Source organism: Cyclopterus lumpus, chromosome 8 (genome assembly GCF_009769545.1).
Source record: "Cyclopterus lumpus isolate fCycLum1 chromosome 8, fCycLum1.pri, whole genome shotgun sequence".
In the NCBI taxonomy this organism is placed as follows: domain Eukaryota; kingdom Metazoa; phylum Chordata; class Actinopteri; order Perciformes; family Cyclopteridae; genus Cyclopterus; species Cyclopterus lumpus.
In genome coordinates, this window is record NC_046973.1 from 2832013 (window position 1) to 2859715 (window position 27703).

At 40.7% G+C, this 27703-nt stretch overlaps 2 protein-coding genes across 10 annotated transcripts; one reads left to right on the top strand and one right to left on the bottom strand.

Moving 5' to 3' along the window:
* Nucleotides 1-1908: 1908 nt before the first annotated feature.
* Nucleotides 1909-15796, top strand: fam83fa (family with sequence similarity 83 member Fa). 2 transcript variants are annotated; one of them, XM_034540480.1, is made up of 6 exons: nt 1909-1978; nt 2398-3045; nt 10270-10437; nt 11614-11735; nt 13454-14241; nt 14493-15796. In XM_034540480.1, exons 2-6 carry the CDS (start codon nt 2572-2574, stop codon nt 14540-14542), a joined length of 1602 nt encoding a protein of 533 aa, XP_034396371.1. In that variant the 5' UTR covers nt 1909-1978; nt 2398-2571; the 3' UTR covers nt 14543-15796. The 2 variants fall into 2 exon arrangements, with proteins under 2 accessions (XP_034396371.1, XP_034396370.1); XM_034540479.1 differs by lacking the exon at nt 1909-1978 and having other exon boundaries at nt 2098-3045.
* Nucleotides 15797-17020: 1224 nt separating this feature from the next.
* LOC117734862 (cytohesin-4-like) lies at nt 17021-27562 on the bottom strand. Of its 8 annotated transcripts, XM_034539169.1 has the most exons (14): nt 27456-27562; nt 27126-27193; nt 26381-26463; nt 26030-26094; nt 24299-24365; nt 22842-22960; nt 22307-22387; nt 22081-22193; nt 20228-20376; nt 19443-19554; nt 19285-19361; nt 19123-19194; nt 18820-18968; nt 17942-18122 (listed from the first exon to the last, which is right to left on the bottom strand). In XM_034539169.1, exons 2-14 carry the CDS (start codon nt 27163-27165, stop codon nt 18044-18046), a joined length of 1206 nt encoding a protein of 401 aa, XP_034395060.1. In that variant the 5' UTR covers nt 27166-27193; nt 27456-27562; the 3' UTR covers nt 17942-18043. The 8 variants fall into 8 exon arrangements, with proteins under 8 accessions (XP_034395064.1, XP_034395061.1, XP_034395065.1 ...); XM_034539173.1 differs by lacking the exon at nt 26030-26094 and having other exon boundaries at nt 17021-18122; nt 27456-27505; XM_034539170.1 differs by lacking the exon at nt 27456-27562 and having other exon boundaries at nt 17021-18122; nt 26030-26091; nt 27126-27274.
* Nucleotides 27563-27703: the final 141 nt, after the last annotated feature.

Consider the following 27703-nt stretch of genomic DNA (forward strand, 5'->3'; position numbering starts at 1 on the left):
GGCTACCAGGCGTATACGCCGTCTCTACGTCACTCATCCGAAGTCAAAATATCGTCCCATTCGTTCACTGGTTGCAAAAAGCCAAGATGGCGACGGCCAAAAGGCTTCAAAAGATCAGTCTACAAACAAATGGGTGAAGTCGTGACCGCACGTCCACTACTTATATACATTATATTATATTTTTCTACCCAGTCATGACCTTGATAGGCAGAAGCGTAACCCCTTTTAATACATATTGTCCGTTCAAATAACTGAGTCAACAAGTAACTATGCATCAGTAGCCGTTATTATAGGAATCTGTAATGAATTGATGCTAAAAAAAGAATAAAGTCTAGACAATCTGAAATCTCAGCCTCTTTCCTCAACACACTGTGAGGCTTCAGAAGATTATAGGACCGTAAGTACACTTCCGTCTATAGACAAATTAATCCATTCATCTGTAAAACCTGTCATTAAAAACACACCCTTGCTGACATATAATGGACGGCAATTATATGTAATGCTTTTCCAGTAAAGTGGTTCCACTTACCCAGCACATGAAAGGCAGCCTGGTCTTGGTCTTCAGGAGTAATGAGGCCTCAGTGTCGCATGGCTCAAGGACACTTCAACAGCAGGAGCCGCAGATCAAACACGCCATTAATACTCCCTGCAGGCCACAGACAGTAGTTTTCATCTTTACAAGTGGACGAGAAGCACACAAACGCAACCATCAAACTGGCCCTCGATAATTCTCTATTGAAATTATGATTCTTCTTTAAAATAATTATATTTAAATTGAGAGTTAATTCAGATTATAACTCACATTACTAATAAAAGTCCTGCGTTTTAAAACTCCCACCTAAAAGTATTTGCAACTGGTATCAAAAGTATTGCAGTAAAAAGTCCCATGTGACCGATATATTATTATACATGACATTAGATTGGTGGAGCTCGTTTTAATATACAGCCAGTTTTGTCCAGTGGTTCTCAACCTCAGGGTCGGGCCCCTCCAAAGGGTCACCAGATGACTCCGAGGGGATAAATGTGAGAAGAAGAAGAAGAAAAGTTCTGATTTACAAATTTGGGGATTTTTTGGGTTTCGTTGGTGGAACTCAAAACAACATCGAGGAGGACACAACGACAACAAGGAGGACACAACGACAACAAGGAGACACAACGACAACAAGGAGGACACAACGACAACAAGGAGGACACAACGACAACAAGGAGGACACAACGACAACAAGGAGACACAACGACAACAAGGAGGACACAACGACAACAAGGAGGACACAACGACAACAAGAAGGAGGACACAACGACAACAAGGAGACACAACCACAACAAGGAGACACAACGACAACAAGGAGGACACAACGACAACAAGGAGACACAACCACAACAAGGAGGACACAACGACAAGGAGGACACAACGACAACAATGAGGACACAACGACAACAAGGAGGACACAACCACAACAAGGAGGACACAAACGACAACAAGGAGGACACAACGACAACAAGGAGGACACAACGACAACAATGAGGACACAACGACAACAATGAGACACAAGGACAACAAGGAGGACACAACGACAACAAGGAGGACACAACGACAACAAGGAGACACAACGACGACACAAGGACAACAAGGAGGACACAAGGACAACAAGGAGGACACAAGGACAACAAGGAGACACAACGACAACAAGGACAACAAGGACAACAAGGAGGACACAACGACAACAAGGAGGACACAACGACAACAAGGAGGACACAATGACAACAACGACAAGAAGGAGGACACAACGACAAGAAGGAGGACACAATGACAACGACAACAACAAGGAGGACACAACGACAACAAGGAGGACACAACGACAACAAGGAGGACACAATGACAACGACAACAACAAGGAGGACACAACAATGACAACACAACAACAACAAGGAGACACAACTACACTGTTATTTCTGTGAAGAGTCACAAGTCAAAAAGGTTGGGAGACTACTTCTTTGTTCTTTAACTGTGTTGTATTTTCTGGTCTTTTAATGTGAAATCTTGATCTGATAGAATGTATGTTTTAGATGAATGTATTAAGTATCGTAATGTGGAGTAGTACAAGTGCTGCCTTGAAAAGTACAGCTGTGTACTTAAGTTACTGTTTGTACAGCATGTCAGCACCAGTGACTAGTTAAACAAATAGTGCATTGTTAATTAATATAATCTCACCATTATAAAGATGAATCATATTTTCTATGTTAGTGAGTTCAACCAGGGGAGACTCCCAAAACACTCCTTTCTTTTAATTTCTTTTAATTTACAAGCTAAATGTTACCCTCAAAAAGAAAAGTACATAACACAAAATAACTAAACAAGCACAACTTTTAACACCAAATGTGTCTTTTATTCCGAAGGTTTTACAACAGGAAGTGGGCCTTTCAAAACAGTTCCGTTGGGTCCCGCCCCCTGCGTCTCACCTGAGAAGACTCACCTGAGAACCCGCAGTACCTGCCCGCACAGCGTCGGGAGAGCAGCCGACCAGGAGCGACCGGCGGCCCGCGGGGGAGGCGGAACTTGCACCTTTTGCCATGGCGGAGTCCCAGCTGGTGTGCTTGGACGACGAGCACGTGAACGAGAAGATCCCGGAGACCCAACCGGGCTTCTACTACAGCGAGGAGCAGCGCGCGGCCCTGGAGCAGCTCCTGAAGAACGGGGACGGCGCGTTCAAGATGCGCCTCAAGGAGGACCACGTCAAGGACTTCCTCTCGGCCGGGGAGGTCGCGGTCCTCCGGAAGACGTTTCAGGAGTACGAGACGGACAGCGAGTCCGAGTCCGGAGAGCACGAGAAGGCCAAGGAGTCCCCCAGCGCGGACTCCGGGGTCCACTCCACCTACTGGCCCGAGATGTCCGACACGGAGGTCCCACCTCTGGACATCGGCTGGCCCGGCAGCAGCGGGGTCTACAAGGGGGTGACCCGGGTGTCCATGTACTCCAACCCCCCCAAAGGGTCCGGGCCCCGCATCAAGCAGGTGGTGAGGAGTCTCATACAGGACGCGCACAAGGTAACTTATGGAATTATTATTGTATTGATTACCTTTTTATTGTAATTCAATGTATATACATCTGTCAACCTGTTTCTAACACGAATACATGTTTAGCAATATTTTGTTTCATAAATTAAGCAAAAGTATTATTGAGCATCCGTTGCCTAATTGTTAAAGTATTCTCTTCCCTGGTTTAATACTGCATTAATACCTGTTTGTGTGTGAGAATCACGAGAAAAAAATGATGTAAAACAGTCCAACCTTTATAAAAAACTACATTTGTATTTAACCTGTTATTATCTTGACCAATCAATTTGATTTATGTGTAAAATATCAGAAAATGGGGGGAAATATTTCCAGTTTTCTAAAGTCAATGGCGACGTCTTCAAATATCTTATTTGGTCTCAATTTTATTCACACATTTCCATTTCAGATTGAAAGCAACACATATTAATATTTGATTAGCTATCATTTATTTAAATTATTCATTATATTATAATTAGTTTACGCTTTGATTGAAAAAAAAAAACTAAGACTTCAAAAAGGAATCAAAGACCAAAACAGTTGACTATTAAATTGCAAAACCAATTATTTCTCATTTGCCCTTCTACTTTGCTCTTGCACAATGTTCGTCAAACCGTTTTACGCTGCGTGCCAATAAATTAAGGCAGAAAAGGAATGACTCATGCAGATTTAATGGATCAGAACAGTCTTCTAAATCTCAAAGCCGGTGTTTGTGTGTCACAAACCACATTGTTGAACCTGAAGTCCTCACGTGGCCCTTTTTTAAAAAAGAAAAGAAAAAGTAAAACACATTTTAGGACCACGTGAAAATAACCGACCGTCCCCGAAATACTTGGCCCACAGCAGAACAATGCTTCTGAAATATTCAAAATGATTGGCTACAGGTGATCATGTGACCGCCTCCGCCAGGTGAAAGAGACGAAGACCCCCCCAGGCTGAGCTGAATGAAATCTCTCCACACGTGTCATGTCTTTGTGAGTACATGAGACGGCTTGAAATGACAGCGTGACGTTTAAAGCATACTTAACGTGTATTTAATCGTAAATAAACCATCGGACGTTTTTTTATTGAGAATAACATATTGGTGTCGACATCAACTTGAGTAAAATATAGACAACTAACAGACGATTCGTCCCTTTTTTTTTTGTTTAGTCGAGGATTCTGACTAAACAAGGACTTTACTCCTCAGCCTTCCGGTGCGCGCGACGAGCTTCAGACGTGTTTTAACTTGTTTGTTCGAAACGCACTTCGACTTTACGAGAAAATTCAAATCAAAATGACAGTTCGGAGTTATTACCTACAATTGATGCATGCATGCAGTTTGCTTTGTATCGCATCAATCATTTTGATATGTTTGGTTTTATAATCTTTTACATCCTTAAATTTAATGGAAAGGTAAACTAGCTTCCTGTCGAGCTACATGGTAAGAAATGTAAACTTTTATTCATCCCCGCGGGGAAAATCTTGTCTGCATTTGACCCATCCTTAGTTATTAAGGAGCCCGGGGAGCAACTGGAGGTTCGGTGCCTTGCTCCAGGACACTTTGACATGCAACTAATGGGGAGAGCGGGGATCGAACCGACTACCTTACGGGACGGCCACTCATCCCCATGAGCTACAGCCGACCCCATAACGGTGGCAGATTTAGCTTCAAAATTCATTGTCATTTCATAAACAATGGTTCTTGGCACAGACGTAAACAAAAGTAGTGTTTTACTTTAATAGTCGGTGAGCCGGCCTTCTTTTACCACCTGACATTGATTGTTGCCGGTAGAGTTAATTAACTCGAGCTAACTGGCTAATTCAGCGAATGTTAGCTTATGAATAAACACAGTCTTTTTTAAAATTTTATTTAACTTTCACTGACCTTCACATTTTTCCAGCTGACTCGTTCTGATGTTTGACTGACGGCCGTGGATTTGTTCGACTGAAATGACGTCTGATTCTGACAGATTTAATCAGCTTTAACTAACGAGCTAATTAAGCCAACGTTAGCTTTGTGAGTCTGTTGAAAACAAACCGTCTTTATTTCTTTATTTTTATAGCTGACTTTCCTACTGCTGTATATTTTGTTGGTTTAAATTACAACTCTCTCTTATGAGTTGTTGGAAAAACTCTTAATCCGGTAGACTTTTAATCGTTCCATTTTTAAACAAGAAGCTTACAGTGGTATATTTAATGACTTATGGCTACATGACCTAATGCTAAAAAAAAACGATGGTTGTGTATACTACACGCTCAATCGGTGTATACTGCATATTGCAGTATTGTTTGATCGTATTAGAGCCCCACGCACACCATTGCACTGTGTTACAAGATTCATAGGCTTGCTTTTGTTTGCTGTGTCAAAGGTTGATAAGCTAACATCTGATTACTGTACTCACTGCTCAATTTTCATTGCATTTTTAATTATTGTTGATTGACTGGAAGTGGTATTTGCTTTTCCATTTTCCATTACCTGTTCATGTCATCTTCTGGTGGGTTAATACAAGAGAAATGGTAGTAAACGCACACAACGTCATCCCTGCACCTGGTTCCAAAGCCAAATTAAGATGATGATGTGTCTCTTTAGCTCTTAATAAAATCTATATTACAGTCAAGTGCAGAACATTCAGGTAGATCTTTAGGTACAGAAAAACCTAACGTATTCATCATTATTACGCAACTGTCAGCTGCAGTAATCACACAACCGACTCCTCTACAGACCTCTTATAAAACCTGATATGTACAGACAGAATCACATTTTGCACACTCTTGAGTTTTCCGGTAAGACACAAAGACGGGGAAGGGTTTATCGCACGCCCACGGCTTCAATAAAACAAACGCGCATCAATGGGAGAGTCATGTGCAAGTTTAAACAAGCTGAGTTCTAAGTGCAGACGGTGAAAGGCCAAGCGGCTCTAAATGTCAGCTTCACATCAGGACTTGCAGCAGAAAGATACAGTTGGTACAGTGCTTCTGTATTTTTCCTTCACCCACTCAGAGATTCCCGCAGCTCCCTCTGATCGAAGATAAACTTATCCGGACAAGGCTGGCTGAGGGATTGGTTAGTTGGAGCCGTTATTGGTGAATAATCTGACTTACTTTGAGATGTGAATGACTGCTCAGGGCCATGACAGCACACTGAGATTGTTCCCCTTGAAGGGAAGGGAATCGTCTACTCCCGAGAGCCTGCCAAACATGACACGGGGTACATTTTAGTTTCAGTATCCTGAAGTTAAGAGTTTCTTTATACAGAAAGACACACACACACACACTCACTTCTGGAAGCAGAAAAAGGCTACATCATATATATTTAAAAAATGTCAAATCAATAAATAAAGCACAGTTGTCCAGTTGTGGGTTGCAAGCAGACAGGGTTAGTCCAGGTGTATAAAAAAAAAAAATATATATATATATATATATATATATATATATATATATATATATATATATATATATATATATATATATATATATATATATATATATATATATATATATACATATTCAACAGTATTTGTACTTTCTCGATTCTTGTTGTTCTGAGTTTGTACTCATGGTTGAATGCACTTATTGAGTCAGCTAAATGTAATGTATTTGTGTGTGTATATGTATGTATGTGTGTGTGTGTGTGTGTGTGTGTATATATATATATATATATATATATATATATATATATATATATATATATATATATATATATATATTAAAAAAAATATTTTAATTTATATATATATTTTTTAATTTACATATATATATATATATATATATATATTTATTTTTTTTAATGTATTTATAGTCTTGAACAAGAAGCATAATTATACTCCCGTCATGTTTATACACCTGGACTAACACCTGGGTGTTTTTTTTCCTGTGCAATCAATTCACACGTTTTTCTTTCATATTATGTGGCGCAAATAAACCCACAAACTTTGTCTCTGAACAAAGTTGCTTTTTCTGAGCTTTTGCAGCGTGATTGGAGGCATCAAATTAATCAAGTTGTGCCGATAGGAGTGAATTGCGGTTGTATTCATGAAACGACAGCACATAGGAACTTAATACTTCCAAGGCAGCACAGACCACTCCTGTTCTTACCTTTAACAATAAAACTATTTAATAAAGACATTTCATATTTGCTGGCAAGTGTTTTGCATTCCCACGGTGACATAAGGCCTTTACAGTATATATATATATTATATCTGTTTTTTAATGTAGCGTTTATTTCTCCGAAACCATGCATAATACAGCACTTAATGGTGTACTTCTGTACAAGTTCAATGTACCATTGTGTGCAACTTTTTCTGCTCCACAGTGTTCCTTTATGTCTTGAGAACATTCTCCTACTTCTAAAGCTAAATAAACTATTTTTAAAAAGTCTCTTTAATCAGCTGGAAAATGCTTTTGTCCCAAAGCTGAAAAGAGGGCTGTTTTCTCAGCTTAATAAAAGTAGACTTTTTAGAGATACCGTTCCCTTAACTCTGGCCAAGAACCAATGAGTGTTGTTCTCGAACTATTTAACTATTTCCTTCACCAAGGTGGTTCACATGTAACCTGAGGGGAACATGAACCAAAGTTCATGGCAATCCAATGGTTCTAGACGCATGTCGTTCAAAAACCACACATATCAACCTCATGGTGGCGCTAGAGGAAAAAGTCAGAGGATCACCAAACCATTAGGATTCATCCTTTGGGGATCATGACTGTCTGTACAAAATTGAATGGAAATCCTTCAAATAGTTGTTGAGATATTTCAATCTAGACCAAAGTCGTTGACCTAAAAGCAACAGGTGGATTTACACTCAAGACTCAACCTACTAACCAGTTAAGACAAGTGTGTGTTTACTTTGTTTACATTACATGTCATTCAGCTGACGCTTTTATCCAAAGCGACTTACAATAAGTGCATTAAACCATGAGTCCAAACTCAGAACAACAAGAATCAAGCAAGTACAATTTCTTCAATAACGTTAAACTACAGAGTACTATCAGTAAGAGACATTTAAGTGCTACTAAAGTGTTAAACTACAGAGTACTATCAGTAAGAGACATTTAAGTGCTACTAAAGTGCTAAACAACAAAGTGCTATCCGTAAGTGCTACTAAGTGCTAAACAACAAAGTGCTATCAGTCAAGGACATTAAAGTGCTACTAGAGTGCTACTACGGCTCTACCCTCCCTATTCAAGGTATAGTCGAAGTTTAGACTTTATTTAGACTCATGAATGGTTTACTTGTGATAATTGATGCCTATTCAAATTTGACTGTGCCTCTTTCACACGTAACGTTGTCCGTCTGCCAGAATAAACTTGTTTGGAGGTTGTTGGATCCGGCCCAAGAAGGTAGATGAGAGCCGTAATGGGAAAATGATTAACTCTAAATTGCACTCGAGGACATAAAAGCACAAAAGTAAAACAGTTGAAATCACGAGCCAAGAGTAATGGATAAAGAGTTGAAACAGTTGGCTAAAAGAAATAGTTTGCAAGAAGTAATGGATAAAGAGTTTGTTGAAAAAGTTGACTTTTTAGAGCTACTGGCCCCTTAACTTTGGGAAAGAATGCGATGAGTTTTGTTCCCAAAATGTTTCACGGTTTCCTTCACCAAAGTGTTTCACATTTAACCTGAATTTACACTGACTGACGTATCGCGTCTGCTTCCCTGTACTAATGTTTTTCTCAACACTCGACCTAATAAACCAGTTAAGACGCGTATTTGTGACTTAATATAGCCTCCTGCATGGTTTACTTTTGGTAATTGACGCCTATTCAAATGTGACTGGACCTCTTTCTCACGTTACCTTGTCTGTCTGCCAGGAAAACTTGTTTGGTGGTTGTTGGATCCGGCCCAAACGCGTAGATGAGAACCATAATAAGGAAATCGGGTGGTAAAATGCCTCACGTGATTAACTGTAAATTTGTCTGTAAAATGCTTCACTGTAATCGTCGTCATGTTTATTTATTGGAGCATACAGTATTTCTTCAATACAGTATTCATTGAAGTACAAAAAAAAAAAAAAAAGAGGAAATTACCTTTTGCTCTGTGTACAGTTGACTGATTCCTGTATTTTATGTGGTGTCTTGTGACCGGATGATTACTTCCTTCAGCTCGTATGTTTGTTGTCTTGATCACAGAAACTGCTGTTGAAATAATAATTAGCCGTTGCATGTTATTCCTAGCTGTGGCTCGGCTTTGTCTCGTCGACCTTTGAATCGGCTGGAAAAACAGGTTCCCCGGAAGCATCAACTGTTAGTTTTGTATCACAACACCGCTTATGTGTGAGATTGTGTTCATCAGCAGTGAGGGTGGTGAAAGATGTCACAATTCATAATGTTGCAGCAGGCGGGTTATTGGTTGCTGTAGGGAGACGTACATTATCGAAATATTCCCGGAAATCATCACATGTGACATCTTTACCAAACCGTCCGGTTGGGGAGGGTTTTACAGTGAAACTAAGTCATCCTGAAATAAAAGATGACTCCAAGGTTAAGTTGAAGTTAGGTATTGACAAAGAAAAGGTTCACCAAGAAAAAGAAACCTAAACAAAATGTCCCGTGGGTAAAGGTTATGGAAGAATAGTAGTGGATAGCTGAAACAGTAAGCTAATGGAACCGTTAAAACCGTTAGCTAAAAGTGATACAGGTGGAATAGTTAGCAAAATAAATAATTAGCAAAAAGTAATGGATAAACGGGTAAAACATAAGCTACACGTGAAATGGTTGGGACCATCCACATCTATTGGCTTAATGCTATCAATGGCACCTTTAACGTAAAGGATAAATGGCGACATTTAGCTCGCTGAAACTATTTGATAAATGGTTCAAATGGATAGCTAACGAATACAGTTAAAGTTTGCTTTTAATGTAGGATGCTGTTAAAAAATGTAGCTGAATGCTAGCTAACTGTTGACTTAATAGCCATGAGTTTAAATGATTGACATGATGGTTGACACTGCTTCATCAGATGGGTCTGTAAACCACTGGTTTAATAACTATGCTTTTTTATTTTTCAAGCTCATCATATATTGTGGATGTAAAATGTAAAGTAGCTGTGTAAAAAAAAAAAAAAAAAAAAAAAGAGTCCAATCCCCCCCCTCTGAATCCTCGTGAGTAGAAGTATAAAGAAGCACGACATGGAAATACTCTGTATTTAAAATATGTAAATGTTCTTAGTTATATTACATTACTGCTGCTGTGCCTGCTTGGCTGCACTTAACCCCCCACCCCCTCTTCTATGTTCCCCAGGTGGTAGCCATAGTCATGGACTCCCTGACAGACCTGCAGATCCTCCAGGACCTGCTGGATGCCACGTCACGGCGCGGGGTGGCCGTCTACGCTCTGCTGGAGGCCCGGGGCGTGCCCCACTTCCTGGACATGTGCACTCGGCTGCAGATCAATGCAGTGCATCTGCGGGTGAGCTCAGCAAACACTGGAGCGCGTGACAGAGAGGGTGGGTGGGGGGGGGACGACTCGTTAATACAAATACACAAACTAAAGGAACATGGAAACACCCAAGTGGGTCACGGCTCTATGCCTCCTTCAGTCGATATAGTTGCTGCTGCATTCTGGTCTTTTTTCTTTTTTTAATAACCGCATTCAAACCGCAGAAATCTAAACAAACCCCTCGTTGTTTCGTGAGGCTGGTTTCAGGTGTATTGCCCTCGGCTTTGGGACTTCTACCTTCACAATGGAGGGGAAAGGCATTTTCATTTGTGGTGTTTACAGCATTTGAACAAAATGTTAAGAAATTCAAAACCACCTATTTGTTTTCATTGCTTGATGTTGCTTGGGATGACTGATTTTTGGATGAACTAACCCTTTAACCTTCATTCTTTTGTACCTAGATCAAGAATTACCCATATTATAACTCATTGATTTAAAATATATATTGTAATAATATATTCCACACTAATAATATGATTGGAAATAATGAATTCTACAAAAAACAAACTTTCATAAATGAGGACTAATAAGTTTTTAGTAAAGATCTTTTTAGCAAATGCATTGATGCTTTCGCCCCTCTTCTGTATATGGGGGTTAAAAAAAGACTAATCATCTTGCTTTTTATAAATTAATACGTAATGCAGTTTTATGTGTGACACTAAGAGCTGATCTGGGTTCGGAGCGAACAGCAGTTCACCGAGCCAGACGGTCATCCGATCTCCACATGGGATCCGAGCTGTGTAGCTCCAGTCCGGTTTACCTGGAGCACTGGGACACCTGGTTACAGTGGTGTCGGTTGATGAGGCAGTGAAAGGCCTTTTCAGAGCGCTGGGCTCCGTTACTCTCACTTCTCACAAGTGAACATTCAGAGACTCCTAGAACAAGTCCAACGTAACTGGACGCCTCCCTTCCCAGTGTGTCCACTCGGTGTTCACGTCTCCTTTCCTTTCTCTTCCCTTTAAGTAAACACATGCAGCTAAAAGGGTTTTATTTCCTTGAGAAATGTTCCTCAGTGTTTGACTTGGCGCGTCATTATGTCAGTAATGCACAATGCACAATGTGTGACAGCCCAGTGAGTTTACTGGGGCTCGCCCGTGTGATGCTAAGCTACCCGGCGTGTGTAATCAGGCGGGTGTTTCTTCACAGAATCTCCGTGTGCGGATGGTGAGAGGTTCGGGGCTGGCCCTGTCATTTGGGAAGCTGCCCGGGTCCCTGTGCTCTAAATACATGCTGGTGGACGGAGAGAAAGTCATGTTTGGGTCTTACAGGTGAGCATGGTTATCCATTATTCACAGCTGAGACGGATCTTTTGAAAGATGTATTATTATTATTTCTAGTAACTCTTTTGTGAAGAAAAAAATATATATCTTTTTTTATAATATACATATATATAATATATTTTTTAAATATATATATATTAATTCTTTTAAAATGTATATATATATATATATATTTGTTTTTTATTAAATGTATATATTTTTTAATTATTTATTTATTTATTTATTTATATATATATATATATATATATATATATATATATATATAAATAAAAGCTTTTTCGAAAACAAAAACAAGATTTCTCAATACATACACTTCCTGCAAAACAAAGACCCACAATCGACAAACAAAAACAAAACATTCCCCGCGTAAACAAACTTCTTTTATATCTGATCAAATAAAATGAAATGCGTAACATTTTAATAAGCGTAGGAACATCCGTTTCAAGGTCCCGTAAACAGACCCGTTCTCACAGACAATTCAAGGGAACTTCTCTGAGGTGCAAATTAAATTCATGAATGAACCAGACCGGTTGTGCGTGACGTCATCATATCACCAGCACGCCACATCAAGTTTGTCGGCATTTTTTTTTAGATAATCCAATACATAACGAAGTCGCTGTCCCAAGTTCACAGAGTTTAGTTTCTGCAATAATCCAAATTTAAAGGAAGAATCCTTTTGGGGTGTTTCTCGCGTCGGTCCACTGAAGCACGTCATCCCTGCACGATTCTATTGTTCAAAACATTGTGCATTTCTCCATTTTATTACATTTATTTCCACTTTGCACGTTCAGAGTGACTCAAACTGACTGCTGGCTGTTTTCCACTCCATATCCAAATGTTTTAATCTTTTAATATTTAAAATGTTCAGCCTGCAGCACAATAGAAAACCCTCTCAGACTACTAACTTATGTAAGACTTTGTGAAGCATAATATCTTGTGGAATGACTGGAATGCTTCTTATCAGCAGTCGGTGCTGCAGGTTAATCTGTAGTTGGGGATCGACGTGGAGAAGCTGCATGAGGCTGTTACGCGGAGGCAGGAAGCCGTTTTATAAGGATTGATCAGCTTCAGTGAAATACAGTTGTTAACCCGCAACACTCCAGATGTTCTCACACCTGTAAACATCACATATGGCGATTCAAACCAGTTAAAACACATTTTATATTTCAACGGATTCGTTCGCTTGTTTACTTTCTTGCTGAGAGTTAGATGAGACCATTGATAGCACTTAGCTTAGCATAAAGTCTGGAAGCCTGGCTGTGTGTAAAGGTATACAGCATCCACCTATCGGCACCTTTTTTAAAGCTCTCTAATGACGACACACCTTGTTTGTTTAATCTGATCAATAAATATGACACGTTCCATGTTTTTAAGGTGGGTTATGAACCAGAACCAGACTGGTTCCTGGATGGGACCAGTGACTCTTTAGTTTCTGCTTGTTGCACGGTCCAGAAACAGTCCGGCACACGATCCCCATTGAAAACACTAGTTTTACTCTTTGTTATTGTCCAGGTGGATCTAGTGACATATGACAAGATGATTAGTGGGCTTTTGGCTGCTGGGAGGTCGATGGTGTTGCCTTTGGACAAAGCCAGGCTACCCGTTTCCCCCCTCCGTTTTCAGTATTTATGCTAAGCTACGCTAACGGGCTTCATGTCGGCTGGGGTTTCCTTTCTTCCACGTTCACGCCGTCTCTTCTCCCGCAGCTTCACCTGGAGCGCCTCTCGGATGGACAGGAACACGATCACCGTGATGTCGGGGCAGATCGTGGACTCCTTCGACAGCGACTTCAGGGAGTTGTACGCCGTGTCCGAGCAGGTGGACCTCTACACCGAGTTCAGCGTCACGAAGCCGCCGATCGCGACGCCCATCAGGAAGGTGGAGAAGATCCAGCCTCTGCCCGTCTCCACGTCTCGCTTTCAAGTGTCCGTCGGGGACTCCAGACAGGTGGAACTCAAGGTACCTGCGCATAAGTACCACAATCCTAAGTACTCTTTAGTTTTCGGGAACAGCATGGGCCACAGCGGTTCCATGCAAGACCTTTCAACCCAGAGCGACTCGCTGAACGCGAGGAACGGCCTGAATGCGAGGAACGGCCTGCAGAACCACGTCCTTCACGCCGGCAGGAACAGCGGGGACAAGGTGGACCGCGCCCCCCCACAGAGTCCCGGTGCACCCGCAGAGGACGACGACGTGGATGGAAAGGGGGACTCGAAGAAGAACCAGCTCTTCGGAGCGAAGAAACAAATCACCTCTTTCAGGCATTTCTTGAAATCCAGAGGAGCCGCAGAGACTTTAGTGGAAGGCGTGGTCACTCCTCAGAGCCCCGCCCCCATCTATAAGGCGTCGGAGACCAATGGCGTCGCAGGAATTGAGGCGGAGGACTCGTTCGAGGTCATTGAGACACTGGGTCAAATGAAACCCAAAACCAAGAAGCCCACAAAGCTCCTCCAGAGAAGTATGTCTCTGCAGACCATCAACACCGGAGACGACGGTACGTCCTCAATAATGCTAATAATCCCTTTTTTATTAGCAATGGATCTGCAGATTATTTATTTGATTCATTATTTGGTCTATTAAATGAAGTGAAAAGTGCATGTTTATAAAGTTACAAACTGTTCAGGCTTAGTCAGTATCTCTAGTATCTTTTTTGATACCTTTTTTTTGTTTTTATTCACGAGCCATTTTTCATCCCACAAAAATAATAATGAGCTATTGATCCTTTTTTCTCTTTGTTCTAAACAGGATCGAAAGGCCGCCGGCGGCATCAAAAGAAGAACTGCATCCAGTCGTGAGATCAGACACTCGTAAAAGTCCCGGCGTCCCGTCACTGAGACCCGGTGACGCCCTTGTCCTGTTGCACTCTGGGTAAGAGGTCCTGCTGGGAGCGACCGGCGAGAAGACGCTGTCGTTTAACTACTCGTGTGAGGACAAAAAAACTCCAGAGAATCTCAACACTGAAGCCAAAGTGCTGCCGGAGGGAAATTCCATCGCAGTTGTTTTGTTTTGTTTTTTTCTATATTGTTGTTGTTTTTTTGTATTAAATTAATACAATAGAGTGGTTTTTTTAAATTTTATTTCTTTATATTTCATGCTCGACCCTGAACTCCACAGAGCGGCCCAAGGCTGCGTCACCCCAGGTAGCGCGGGGGTATTACATCACACCTGGTTGCTATGGAGACAGGAGAAGTGTTGAGCCGTGCCGTTTGTTCCCCCCCGAGTGTCGCCTTGCAGGGGACCCTCGGTAACAGATTAAGTGTTGCACGGCCTGTGAATAATGTACGCCGTGCGGTGTTGATGACACGCTGTGCGAGGACTTTGTATGTTTACACTTTGGGTTTGTTTGTTCAGGAGAAAACAAGCGTTTTAAAATGTGAATCCCTGAGAACCACTTGAGATCCTGCTTCTGTAGCATAAAAGACATGAAAATAACAGAGTTTTGTGTGATTTTGAATGTCGAGTAAAAAGTCTCAGTTAATGAATGTGTGAACAAAATGTCGGTTATCTTTGCTCAAAGTTAATCAGAATTTAGACACAAATCTAAGTTGCATTCAGGTACATCATCATCATCATCATCAGCTCGAACACGTATGACTAAAGACAAAGTCCAGTTCATGTCTCACTTCATGATGATTTGTGATATTTTCTTTATTTCTTTTGAGCTTTTTTGTAAATTTGAATTCCTTGATAATGATTTACAGAAAACTATGTATTATGTCTTAAGGTCAGTAAAATGTGTATTTTCCTCTTTGCTCTATATCTGTGATAGGTGTTGGCGAGGCACTATCATGAAGGTGTGTGTGTGTGTGTGTGTATATAGATACATCTCGACATTTCTGTATTTAGTTACCTTCATCAAACACAAAATTACTTTATTTGCACATATTTCTCCTAAATTTACCAAAAGTTACCATTAAATAACACCTCATTTACATATTTAAACATCACATCTCATAAAACGTGTAATTCAATAAACCCTCCTCTTAATGTCAGTGGTGAAGTTTCATGTGATATCTATGAGGTCATGTTTTGACCCAGAAATCTCCACATAAATATATTATGAAGCTTTATGCAGAGGGGTTAGTTCACACAGCATTCAGAGACTCATTTATACACATTTATTAATAAAAAACTATATATTATGAAGCTTTATGGAGAGGGGTTTGTTCACACAGCATTCAGAGACTCATGTATACATATTTATTAATAAAAACTATATAGTATGAAGGTTTATGCAGAGGGGTTAGTTCACACAGCATTCAGAGCCTCATTTATACACATTTATTAATAAAAACTATATATTATGAAGGTTTATGCAGAGGGGTTAGTTCACACAGCATTCAGAGACTCATTTATACACATTTATTAATAAAACTATATATTATGAAGGTTTATGCAGAGGGGTTAGTTCACACAGCATCCAGAGCCTCATTTATTAATAAAAACTATATTATGAAGCTTTATGCAGAGGGTTAGTTCACACAGCATTCAGAGCCTCATTTATTAATAAAAACTATATTATGAAGCTTTATGCAGAGGGGTTAGTTCACACAGCATTCAGAGACTCATTTATACACATTTATTAATAAAACTATATATTATGAAGGTTTATGCAGAGGGGTTAGTTCACCGCATTCAGAGCCTCATTTATACACATTTATTAATAAAAAATATATATTATGAAGGTTTATGCAGAGGGGTTAGTTTACACAGCATTCAGAGCCTCATTTATATTACATTTATTAATAAAAACTATATTATGAAGCTTTATGCAGAGGGGTTTGTTCACACAGCATTCAGAGACTCATTTATACACATTTATTAATAAAACTATATATTATGAAGCTTTATGCAGAGGGGTTAGTTCACACAGCATTCAGAGACTCATTTATACACATTTATTAATAAAAGCTATAACAGTATATAAGAAGTAAAAGTAATTTTTTTTTACAGGCGAGTCGATCAAACAACGAGCAAAGAATACCGAAGATGTTTAATTCTGTTTGTGTTTTGTTGCACCTGCTCCCAGCTCTCTATCACGGCTTCGCACACACACACACACACGCGCACACACACATACACACACTCTCAGGAACTGCACAGGAAGAGACTTCCCACGCTCGTCAGCTCACCACAGGACCTCTGAGCAGCTTCATAATTCTTATCGGCACACGCAGTAATGAAAAGATGAAGATAGTCGGGGCGTGAAAGTTATTGTTAATGTTTGAAGTGATGATGTACCTCCATCTGCTGGAGAAACAGACACACAAACGGACAATAAACCAGTTTAATGTACACGTAGTTTGAGTCTTCCATCCGTTTACAGTCATTATATTATAAATGCAGTCATTAAAAATATGTTCAAGCTAGAAAGAAATATACTGTACAACTCCAAAGTATTTTGTATTCATAAGTTAATTGAAAGACTTTTTTTCTCTTTATGTACAACAATTTGAGCATTAAAAGGTACAAATCTGATATCCATGAAGGAGGAAAGCCACACGTTTACAGGAAAGGGAAAAAAATCACAAACCAAGAGAGAAAAATGTATAATAAAACATGTTTTGAGGCTTAAATTTAAAGCCCCGGTTATGAATGAATGCAGACATATTCTAATATGAGATAATATCAATAAATAGTCACGGACAGATGATGAGACATTGGACCCCCAGACTGAATGAATGACGGGCTGCTCCTCCTTCGTAGTAGTTGTGTGTCTTTAAGTCATTTTGAGCCTCTTTGTGGTCATTTTAAATCTTGTTTTAGTCATTTTTAGCCTCTTTATGGTCATTCTGAGTCTTGTTTTGGTCATTTGTCTTGTCTTTGTGGAAGTTTTCTGTCTCTGTGGTCATTTTAAATCTTGTTTTAGTCCTTCTGTGCATCTTTGTCGGTGTTTTACGTCTCTTTCTAGTCATTTTGGGGTGGTTTTGCACTTCTTTCCTAACGCAAATTTTAACAGCCACTTGAGGCAGAGGTTAAGGCCCCTGGACCTGCACCCAGTTGGCCTGCTCAGTAATCCGTGCATGACGCTCACCAGCCACCTGGCTCTGGTGGGGGGGGCATCAGGAGCAGCCAATCAGATTCCAGGGATGGCATGTTGCAGATGTTAGTCAGTAGGATTGTGAGTCCCTGAAGTCGGTGCAGTGATATGAAGACTTTACATTAAAGTTCTCTTTTCTTTTCTTTTCTTTTTACACTTTACACAGCGATTCCGTTTTATTTTTCCTGAACGGTCTCTTGGCATAAAATCCCCGGATGATTGATCCATAACAACGTTGTGGTCCAAGATCCAAACACTATGAGGAGGTGTTGCTGATGACTTTCCTCTTTCGTAGAGACACCAGGTCATAAAACGGGTCTTTGGTGATACTCGCCCTGAAGGAGAAGATTAAGATTTTAAAAATTAGCTTTTTTTCATGTGAGACCTGCTATCTAGAGGTGCAACTAATGATTCATCATCATAATCAATCAATCTGGTGATTATGTTTTTAAGTTAGTTAATAGCATCCATAAAAAATGTCCCAGAACCCAAAGAAACATTTTCTAATTGCTCGATTTGAACTGAAACCTTCAAATGTTTTTATCTCCATCTCAAATGTCCAACAAATATTGGACCGATTTCTATAATATTTGGTTCAAACATTTGTACTTTATATATCATTTTGTATAATAAAATGTCGATGTTTCATCTAACAGATTGACATTTTAGGAAATAGGCCGGTTTACGCTATGCTAGACTATTAGATGAGAAGATGGATGCAACTCTCTAGTTCTTTATTTTCACTATGGAGCTGCAGCCACCAGCTGGTTAGCTTAGCTTAGCATAACGACTGGAAACGGGGGGGGGGGGGGGGGGGGGGGGGGGGGGGGGGGAGCTAGCCTAGCTCTGTCCGCCCATCAATACCTTTAAAGCTCATTTGTTTAATTTGTTCAAAAAGCTGAAGTGTTGAGACTCCAAGCCAAGAAATACTTTGGTACGTTTTTTTTTGCTTTTTAAATAATTTTGTCTGTGTGTGACCGCGTGTTTGATATCTCTAAACCCGAAGGACCAACGCGACTCGCCGGCTCTCACCTGACCGCATCGATCCAGGCGTCGCGCTCCTCGCTGCCGGCTGCACTGAGCTTGTAGGACTGGTGTTTGCCCTGCACCACTCGGCCTTTGTTCTCCGTCTTGCACGCCTTGATCTTTTGTCCTTTGGGGTTATACAACTCCAGACAATACTGTACAAACACAGGAAGCAGACGCACAACGCGGCACCGTTACTGTGTGCGTCGTCGGGCCCTCGTGACTCATTGGTTCCAGCGCTAGCGTCGGGAATTCATTGAGCGGCGGCCGCGCGATTCACTTAGCAGCTAACGTGTGATAATGTCCTACCGGTTTGCTGGCGTCTTGCAGCTTCCCGACACACAGGTTCTCCAGAGGAATAATCCCGATGGGGTCTTTATCCTGCAGGAGGAGGAGAAGGAGGACATTAAAGACGGGGGACATTTCAACATTTGCACATGGACGTTGGGAGCAGAAAGACGCGATTCTTACTGTGGTGTATTCAAAGTAGTACAAGCAGCTGTCTGTCAAAATGAACCACCTCCTCTTCCAGGTTTTAACTCGACCACCTTCAACAGAAACACACGTTTCATAACATCCTCTGAAAAGCCTCCCGAGCGACTCGGATCGGGTTTTTCCATTCGTCTCACCCATCTTGAGGAGCCAGCCTTCTCGGTCCGGGTTGAAGAAGGTCAGCGTGAGGTCGTTCCCGTCGTCCACGGGGATTTTGAACGGCTCGCTGCGGATGCTCGCGTACAGTTTCTGGAAAGAGGACGTCAGGTTCATTTGTCAGAATTTAATATCCAGGAGATTGAAGATAATGAAAGAATACAATTCCTTTAAAAAAAAATTGGAGATAGCGGAAGTGGAATGGCCCAATATTTGAGTGGAGGATTCATCTCTAGTTTCTCTTTTATTAGATAAAAATCTTGAACTCATTGTGCGACCACACCACCTTAAAAGTTATGTAGATATTACATATAGTACATATTTCAGGGAGGATTCCATGTTTAGTGTTACGTGTAAATAGAATAATACCCTTCTCTGTAACTTGGAAGGAAATCTACAAAGTCTCCCAAAAACGAAAATGTGAAAATCTAAAAGTGAAATCTAAACTACAGAAAAAAAATAAACTGATGATTTATAATTTATAATAATTCAGATTCTCTCGTCACCAAATTCTCTATTTAAATAATGACGACAGTTCACATTTAGTCATTTAACTGAAACGTCTCGACGGATGGACCGCGATAACATTTCGTTTGAACATTCGTGGTCCCCAGAGGATGAATCCCACCCGTTGGATTGCCATGACATCTGGTTCACACGTTCATATTCAACTGAGGATGAACTGCAATAACCTTTGAGTTCATTATGATATTATTATTATCATTATTATGAGGACATTATGAAGACGCTGGTTTTGGGAGCAGACCGTGAGCAGCTCGGTGGGCAGGTCCTTCCCGTGGTTGATTCCTCTGTTCATGTAGACGAATCGCTGCAGACTGGGCTTGTCCTTCACGTTGGGGTTGTGGAGACTCGTGTTGAGCATGATGATGGAAAAAGACAGGATGTAGCACGTGTCTGTTACACACACACACACACACACACACACAACACACACACAGTTAGTTTTCTTCAGCTGTGCATTGTTGTCAATGAATATTTTACTGCATGTAAATAAATAAAAAAACAATTCTGAGAAAAAAACTCACGAGAAAGTCATAAAGTGAAATTGTGTATAACCATGGTAACGCCAGCGCCTCAAGTAATACAGGAGGTTCTTATGATAAGCACGGCATCTGATCTTTCTGTGTTATTGCACGAGCAGAATGCTGTCGTCGGTATTCATTGCACTTTATCTTCATTCATCAGATGAATCCTACAGATTGACGGTTTCCTCTGACGCGCAGCCTCCAAACCACAGACTCGACATAAGAAGTGGCCGCAGTCGTCCTGCGTTTGGGCCGCCGCCATCTTGGGTTTTTTTTGCAACGAGTGAACGGGAACTGATCATATTTGGACTGCGGAGGTGTGAGGTCGAGACGCCGTGTACGGCTCTGGTCTCGAGCTGTCAATCACCTTGCAGCCCCACCCTAAAGCATATCCTGCTTTATGGTCTGTTTGACCACTAAATGAACATCACGCTGTATTGAAGAAGACTTGAAACTAGAGATTGAGACCAAAAACTAATGTTTACAATGTTTACTGAGGGAATACATCAAGAGAAGTAGAGTCATTTATATAGACTTCTATACAACCAGAGGAGTCGCCCCCTGGTGGTCAGGAGAGAGAATGCAGCTTTAACACGTGAAGCATAGACTTCTATACAACCAGAGGAGTCGCCCCCTGGTGGTCAGGAGAGAGAATGCAGCTTTAACACGTGAAGCATAGACTTCTATACAACCAGAGGAGTCGCCCCCTGGTGGTCAGTAGAGAGAATGCAGCTTTAACACGTGAAGCATAGACTTCTATACAACCAGAGGAGTCGCCCCCTGGTGGTCAGTAGAGAGAATGCAGCTTTAACACGTGAAGCATAGACTTCTATACAACCAGAGGAGTCGCCCCCTGGTGGTCAGGAGAGAGAATGCAGCTTTAACACGTGAAGCATAGACTTCTATACAACCAGAGGAGTCGCCCCCTGGTGGTCAGGAGAGAGAATGCAGCTTTAACACGTGAAGCATAGACTTCTATACAACCAGAGGAGTCGCCCCCTGGTGGTCAGTAGAGAGAATGCAGCTTTAACACATGAAGCATAGACTTCTATACAACCAGAGGAGTCGCCCCCTGGTGGTCAGGAGAGAGAATGCAGCTTTAACCTGTGAAGCATAGACTTCTATACAACCAGAGGAGTCGCCCCCTGGTGGTCAGGAGAGAGAATGCAGCTTTAACCTGTGAAGCACAGACTTCACCGTTCAGAACCGGAGGTTGCCGCCTGTTCTGAACGAGGTGGATACACGTTTTCTTTCAGGTTCTGTCTGTGTTCTTTCATGAACCAAAATAAACACTAATATGATTAATATATTTTGCCTCGGCGGCTCATCTTAGCGCAGTGTTGTGTGATGAATGGACCTGAGCAGGAACACTTACACTGAACAAAATAATATATATAATCAGCACTTTGTTGTTTAGCACTTAGTAGCACTTAAATGGCACTTAGGGATAGCACTCTGTAGTTTAACGTTATTGAAGAAATTGTACTTGCTTGATTCTTGTTGTTCTGAGTTTGGACTCATGGTTTAATGCACTTAATCTTAACAGCAGATAATAAGTCTCTGTTGTCCCTACCTGTGGATTGGAAGACCCCTGGGTTACAGTCGCAGTAGCGAGTCGCAAACGCCTCCATCATCCTGTCAATCTTCTGCGATTCTCCCGGGAGACGAAAGCTCCACAGAAACTGCCTGCAAGACGGAAGAGGTGTCATAAAAAACCCACACAGCACTCACAATGTCAAACAGACGCCGGTTAGAAGTTGGAGGACTAAAGGGTAAAAGAAAACTGCTGCAACACTAACCTCAGCGCTTGCACCAGATTCAGGTCTGAGAATTCATGCAGGCCCACAAACGCCTTCAGGGTCTGCAGATGCATTTCCTCTCTGTGTGAGAGAGAAAGAAGAAGAAGAATCAACCAAATAGAAAATATGAGGTGCATTATCAAACTCAAGGTCAATGTGTGAAAACTCTTTCAGCATCAGAATGGAGGAACAGAAGATGATAATATCTAGATATGATAGATGTAATCCTCTCCAGGTTGACTAATAATATTAAAATGCAGCGTGTGTCCCCAAGCAATACAAAAAGGTTCCACACTTAATAGAAAGTCGTCAATTGGGGATTTTAAAGATTTCACTATTTCATTCTGGGCAAAAAGGTAAAAAAGAAGCATGATATTTTCTACTGGAACTTCTAGAATTTTGACTGCATAATAATGAGTATTTCTACATGCTTGCAAAGGATCTGAGCTCTTCTTCCACCATCTAAATGAAGGCTTCTGATTGGCCCCGTCTCTCTGCGGTGACCTCATCCCGTCCGTGCGTATACACCGTATACCTTTCTCCCAAGAAGTTTCCGATGGCGGTCTTGTTCAGTCCGTCCTCTTTGTAAAGAAACTCGGCCACCGACTCCGCTCGCCATTCCAGCAGCTCGTTTTCCACCAGGTAACGGACGCCCTGAATAAAAGCAAGAGGGGGGGGGTTGTTTACACAGAAACTGGTTGTTCAGAGTGCATTCTGGCCCATTTGGCTTAGTTTAAAGTTGAAATGTTCATTCATTTAATTCCTGTTTCCTGTCTACGGATCCTCGTAAATTGAGTCAGATATCGTACTCGTTTTTTTGTGTGTTTTCCTCCAAAAAGTCCAGCAACATGTGTCAATAAACTTCCATCTTCACAGGAATAAACATATTTAATCAACGTTGACTTCTCGTTTCATACGCAGCACGAACAGCTGTTGCCCGTTTCCTGTTTCATGATTACTTAGATCAAATAGGAATTTATTTCGGTTGGACTTCTACGATATTTTGAAGATGAAGCTACAAATAAACACCACAGGAAGCTTTCATGTCAAATGTTTAATTCTTATCGGCACCGGTAACCTTATAGGTTAAGCAAAGAAAGTGTTCCTCTCGGTTTGATTCACCAGAGGAAGAGGATGACGAAGGGTTGATCAGCTAACTCTCTTAATCTCAACATGAGTGTGCACTCAGACCTTTACAACCCCAGGAAGTGTTGAACTTCTCATCCTCCCACGTGTCCTCAGGCCTGAGCGACCGAGCGGGCCGACTCGCTTTTTTATTAACCGAGGACGCGACGAGAAAGACGCAGGTCGCTGCGGTGAAGTGGCACTTCTGCCCCACTTCAGGGAACCGGATGTGGCTTTTCTCGCTATTCAGTCATCGTCTGTGCATGGTTTGCATTTCTGCACCTCACACACACACTCACACACACACTCACACACACACACTCAAATCCACATCCGCTGTGCGTGGAGATACATTCTCTGTCGTCTGGCTGTTGACCTTTAGGATCAGAGGAGTGGAAATATGATTTCACCTCCTGCACCACGACTGTGACTCTACTGATTCAACTTAAAGTGCTGAATCTAATTATGTGTAACGTTGTCAGCACCAAAGAGGAGGTTATCACTCTTGGAGATATCTCTAGGAAGCTATACTGTGGACTCTGTGTACAGGTATACCAGGTGTACAGGTGTTGGTCGGGTTTACACTGTACGAAGCAGGTGATACTGAATTCCAGTCAAGTACTGTATACTTTAGTGTAATTCCCAGGTACTATTATTTTCATTTAATGCTGCATTATACTTCTACTCCACAATGTTTGCAGGCAAATATAGTACTTTTTACTAAATATTTAGTAAAAGTAATTTGATAAGATTTCTGCTGATTTCTGTTAAATATATAATACCTTCAGAGCAAGAAATCAACGGGATCTATAACTATTAAATCCTCTTTTTATTGTTTGTATACACCAAATTACAATATAAACTCACCTTTTTGGGGTCCATGTTGAATTTCTTTTTTCCACGTAAGAATCTCTTGTTCATCACAACATTTTTACTGCAACAAAAGACCAAAATATAGATTTTTAAATGTATAGAATATATAAATATAGAATATAAATGTTCAAATAATGCTCAAAATAAGCTTGTTTCATTGTTTGTATGAAAAAGATAGAGTAAAAAAGACAGAGGCAAATTTGACTATTTCCTTTTAATAAATTGTATTGTATACATTATTTATTTATTTTGCTTTGTCTGATTCACAGATGTTTTGACTTTTTAAAATATATTTCTAAATGGGCAGTTTTTTCTGGATAATTCTGCATTAATCTGCTGCACAAGTCAGAGCAGGGAAATGTGCACAATTAACTGCAATAAGAAAACTTAGCATTCACAAGTTATTGAGGAGTCTGAGTATTATCTTATCTATACAATCTACAATGCTATGAAATAATGAAAAACAAGCAAATTCCCACATTTCAGAGGTTTTAACCAGAAGGTAGGCACTAATTGGTATTTTGACTTATCAAATATCAAAGATTAAAACATCACGATGGTCATAAATTCATTTTCTGTCAATTTTCTGAGTATTTTGTTTATTAAGTTTATGCTCCAGTACCACACAGACATATTATGATCGTTAGCACCTTCTGAAAGCAGCGAGAACAGCAACAGGAAGTTGAAATATGTAGTTAGACAGCCTCATGCACACAAACGTCAAGACTTCCTCTCCAATCTGTGTGTGTGTTACACTCGGAGCTTCCTCCTTCATAATGCACCCAGGGGTGAATTGTACCCAAGGGGTTACTTCTGCAGGTGCTTAGGGGTAAATGGAGAGATTGTGCAGAGCCAATGAAAAACTAATTTATAACAATTTAAATAAAAAATCTACATATTGAGTCGGCTTTAACTGCCGAGCGTGACGGGTTTAGTGCATGAAAAGTAGATATCACGAGATCGAGTGATGGAGAAATGGTGGAAATTGGTAACTAAGCTGAAAAAGTGAACCGAGAGTAGCGGATGGCCAGATAGCTCGTTAGCTTGTTACGTTAAATAAAGCAATGAATAAACAGGAGTAGTTAGCTAATGGATTAGTTAATATAGTGAGACAAAAGTAATGTATTAGCACTTTAAGTAGTAAATAAACATTTAAAATACTTAGCTATTGGATAAACAGTTAACATATTTATATAACCGAAACACAGTTAAAATAGTTATCTTAAAGAATTGGATTAACAATTGAAGTAGTTAGTTAATTGAAATAGTGAGCTAACGGAAAGACAGTGGAAAAGGTTAGCTAGCGGACAGTTGAAAGGGTTACCCAGGGTTACCGGAAAAGGGATAGCTTGTAAAAGTAATGTATAAACATTAGAAATACTTAACTAAAAGTAGGATAAACAGTTTAAAGTAATTATCCTAAAGTACATGCAATAAATGGTTGAATTGGAATCATGGATTTAAATTAATCTGACAGCATTTTCATGAGTTAAAAAACATCAGGGTGAAAGGTTTGAGTAGCCGGGGGTTAAAGGTTAAACTTCAGATAGGCAGCATGTATTAGAAACTATTTTGAACTTCTGACCCAAATTTAAAAAAATCCCAAAGCAGCTGCTTTTCATGACTTTGTCAAGCTGAGCGTTATGTGCAGGAGTGGGAGTCTTCTGAGGTCACAAGGTCACTGACTCACAGAGGAGCTGCTTGGATACATTTGCTCACACTCACTTCTGCTCTTTCAGTTCCTCGCTTTGGATTTCAGGCATAGCGTGGTCGATCTCCAACCTCAGCTTCTGAGAGGCAGTTGAGAAGGTCGTTAGCTTGGTTTTTTCCGTGACGTCACAGACCCCCGTAGACCCCCGTAGACCCCCGTAGACTCCCGTAGAACCCCGTAGACCCCCGTAGACCCCAATGTTACAGTATACTCAGAGACAATTAAAAGATGGTGGATAAAACACATTCTGTGTGACTGTAAGCTCTGCTGAGGGATGCCAGGAGTGGGCGTGAAGCATAATGAGGGTTTTTTAATGTCAGACCTTGGAGAGAGATATATAGATATATATATATTCACTAAAGTACCTGAATGTGATCCAGCAGCTCAAACTTGTGGATCTTGATGGTGTCATCCTGTCTCTTCTCTCCTGGGGGGAGTTTCGGTGGAGCTGTGGGGCGACAACAGGCTTCAACACTTAGACAAGACCGGTTCATATATATATATATATATAGATATATATATACTTGCAGCACTGTGGGCCGTCTTGACATCCTCCCTCACACCTACGCTCGCGGTCACAGACCAGCAGGCATCACAACTTCATCCTCCACCAGTTAAGAGAAGTGGTCAATGAATGAGAGAAGGAAGAGGGCTGAAAATAGCTGCTTCTCTTCCGTTTTAATTTTTTTTTTTTTTTTTTTATTGAGTCAGGTTGATTTTAAGCCTTGTCATTAATGTACAATGTATCTGAATTTGTGTATGTTTTTTGTGTTTTTACGGGAGGATGATTTGCAGCATTATAATAACATGTTAAGTTTCATTTATTGCGCATCGCAGGTCTCAAATGATACATTACGATACATTTCTTTCTTTTTTTTTTTTACATACAATTTACATTGAACATTTTTATACATACATTTTTGATACAAATGTTGAATAAAAACATGCGTATTTTTGGAAAAAGAAAAAAAAAGTTAGTCTTACTGACCTAAACCACACAAATAATTTGACTAGTACATTGAATCATCCCACAAACACCACGCTATTTGTTTTTCGAGCAGCGGCTTTCCATATTAAAAAAAAGTATTGATCAGAATAACAATAGCGTACCTTTCCCCCAGAGGAAGCTGTCTTTTCTGCGTATAGCCATGTTGTCGATGGTGGAGAGCGACTGAAACCTGTACAGGAAACAAACCGAGTGTCAGAGGGAAGAAAAAGGGCCGGCGCTGCCATTCGGTGACGGCGTGGAGACGCCGAGTTCACTCAACAGCCTCTTGCTACACTTCTGGTGACGCGCGCGACAACATGTTGCCATGCAGCCTGTGTGTATGTGTGTGTGTGGACATTTCTTTAAGAACTACACCACTATCACGGCCATTATTACACATCTATTATCACAAATAGCTCTAATAAACCAGTATGAGACATCCTCCATATTACCAATGCTATTCTACCACAGCGTCTGGTAGTTTGGTTACTACAGTGATGTCACGGCACATCTGTACTGGTAAAATGGACCTTGTTGTGTGTGGTAATGGTAAAAATAACCATGTGAATATTTGTTTAAGAGGCGGTGCAGCAGGAAGGAAACAACTTGAGCAATGCCTCTTTAATTTCTGAATATGAGGCCCCATCTAGTGGGGCCTTCGACACCTCTTAACAACTCTCAGACTGTTGGCACAAATCAT

Excerpts from the sequence above, each read along its gene's own strand:
- fam83fa (XM_034540480.1), top strand. The coding sequence starts at position 2,572 with ATGGCGGAGTCCCAGCTGGTGTGCTTGGACGACGAGCACGTGAACGAG. Across the intron at positions 3,046-10,269 it reads TCATACAGGACGCGCACAAG|GTGGTAGCCATAGTCATGGA; the intron begins GTAACTTATGGA and ends TATGTTCCCCAG. Across the intron at positions 11,736-13,453 it reads GTCATGTTTGGGTCTTACAG|CTTCACCTGGAGCGCCTCTC; the intron begins GTGAGCATGGTT and ends CTTCTCCCGCAG.
- LOC117734862 (XM_034539167.1), bottom strand. The coding sequence starts at position 27,248 with ATGGCAGCGCCGGCCCTTTTTCTTCCCTCTGACACTCGGTTTGTTTCC. Across the intron at positions 26,464-27,125 it reads CAGCTTCCTCTGGGGGAAAG|CTCCACCGAAACTCCCCCCA; the intron begins GTACGCTATTGT and ends GTCGCCCCACAG. Across the intron at positions 20,377-22,080 it reads AGGGGTCTTCCAATCCACAG|ACACGTGCTACATCCTGTCT; the intron begins GTAGGGACAACA and ends TGTGTGTAACAG.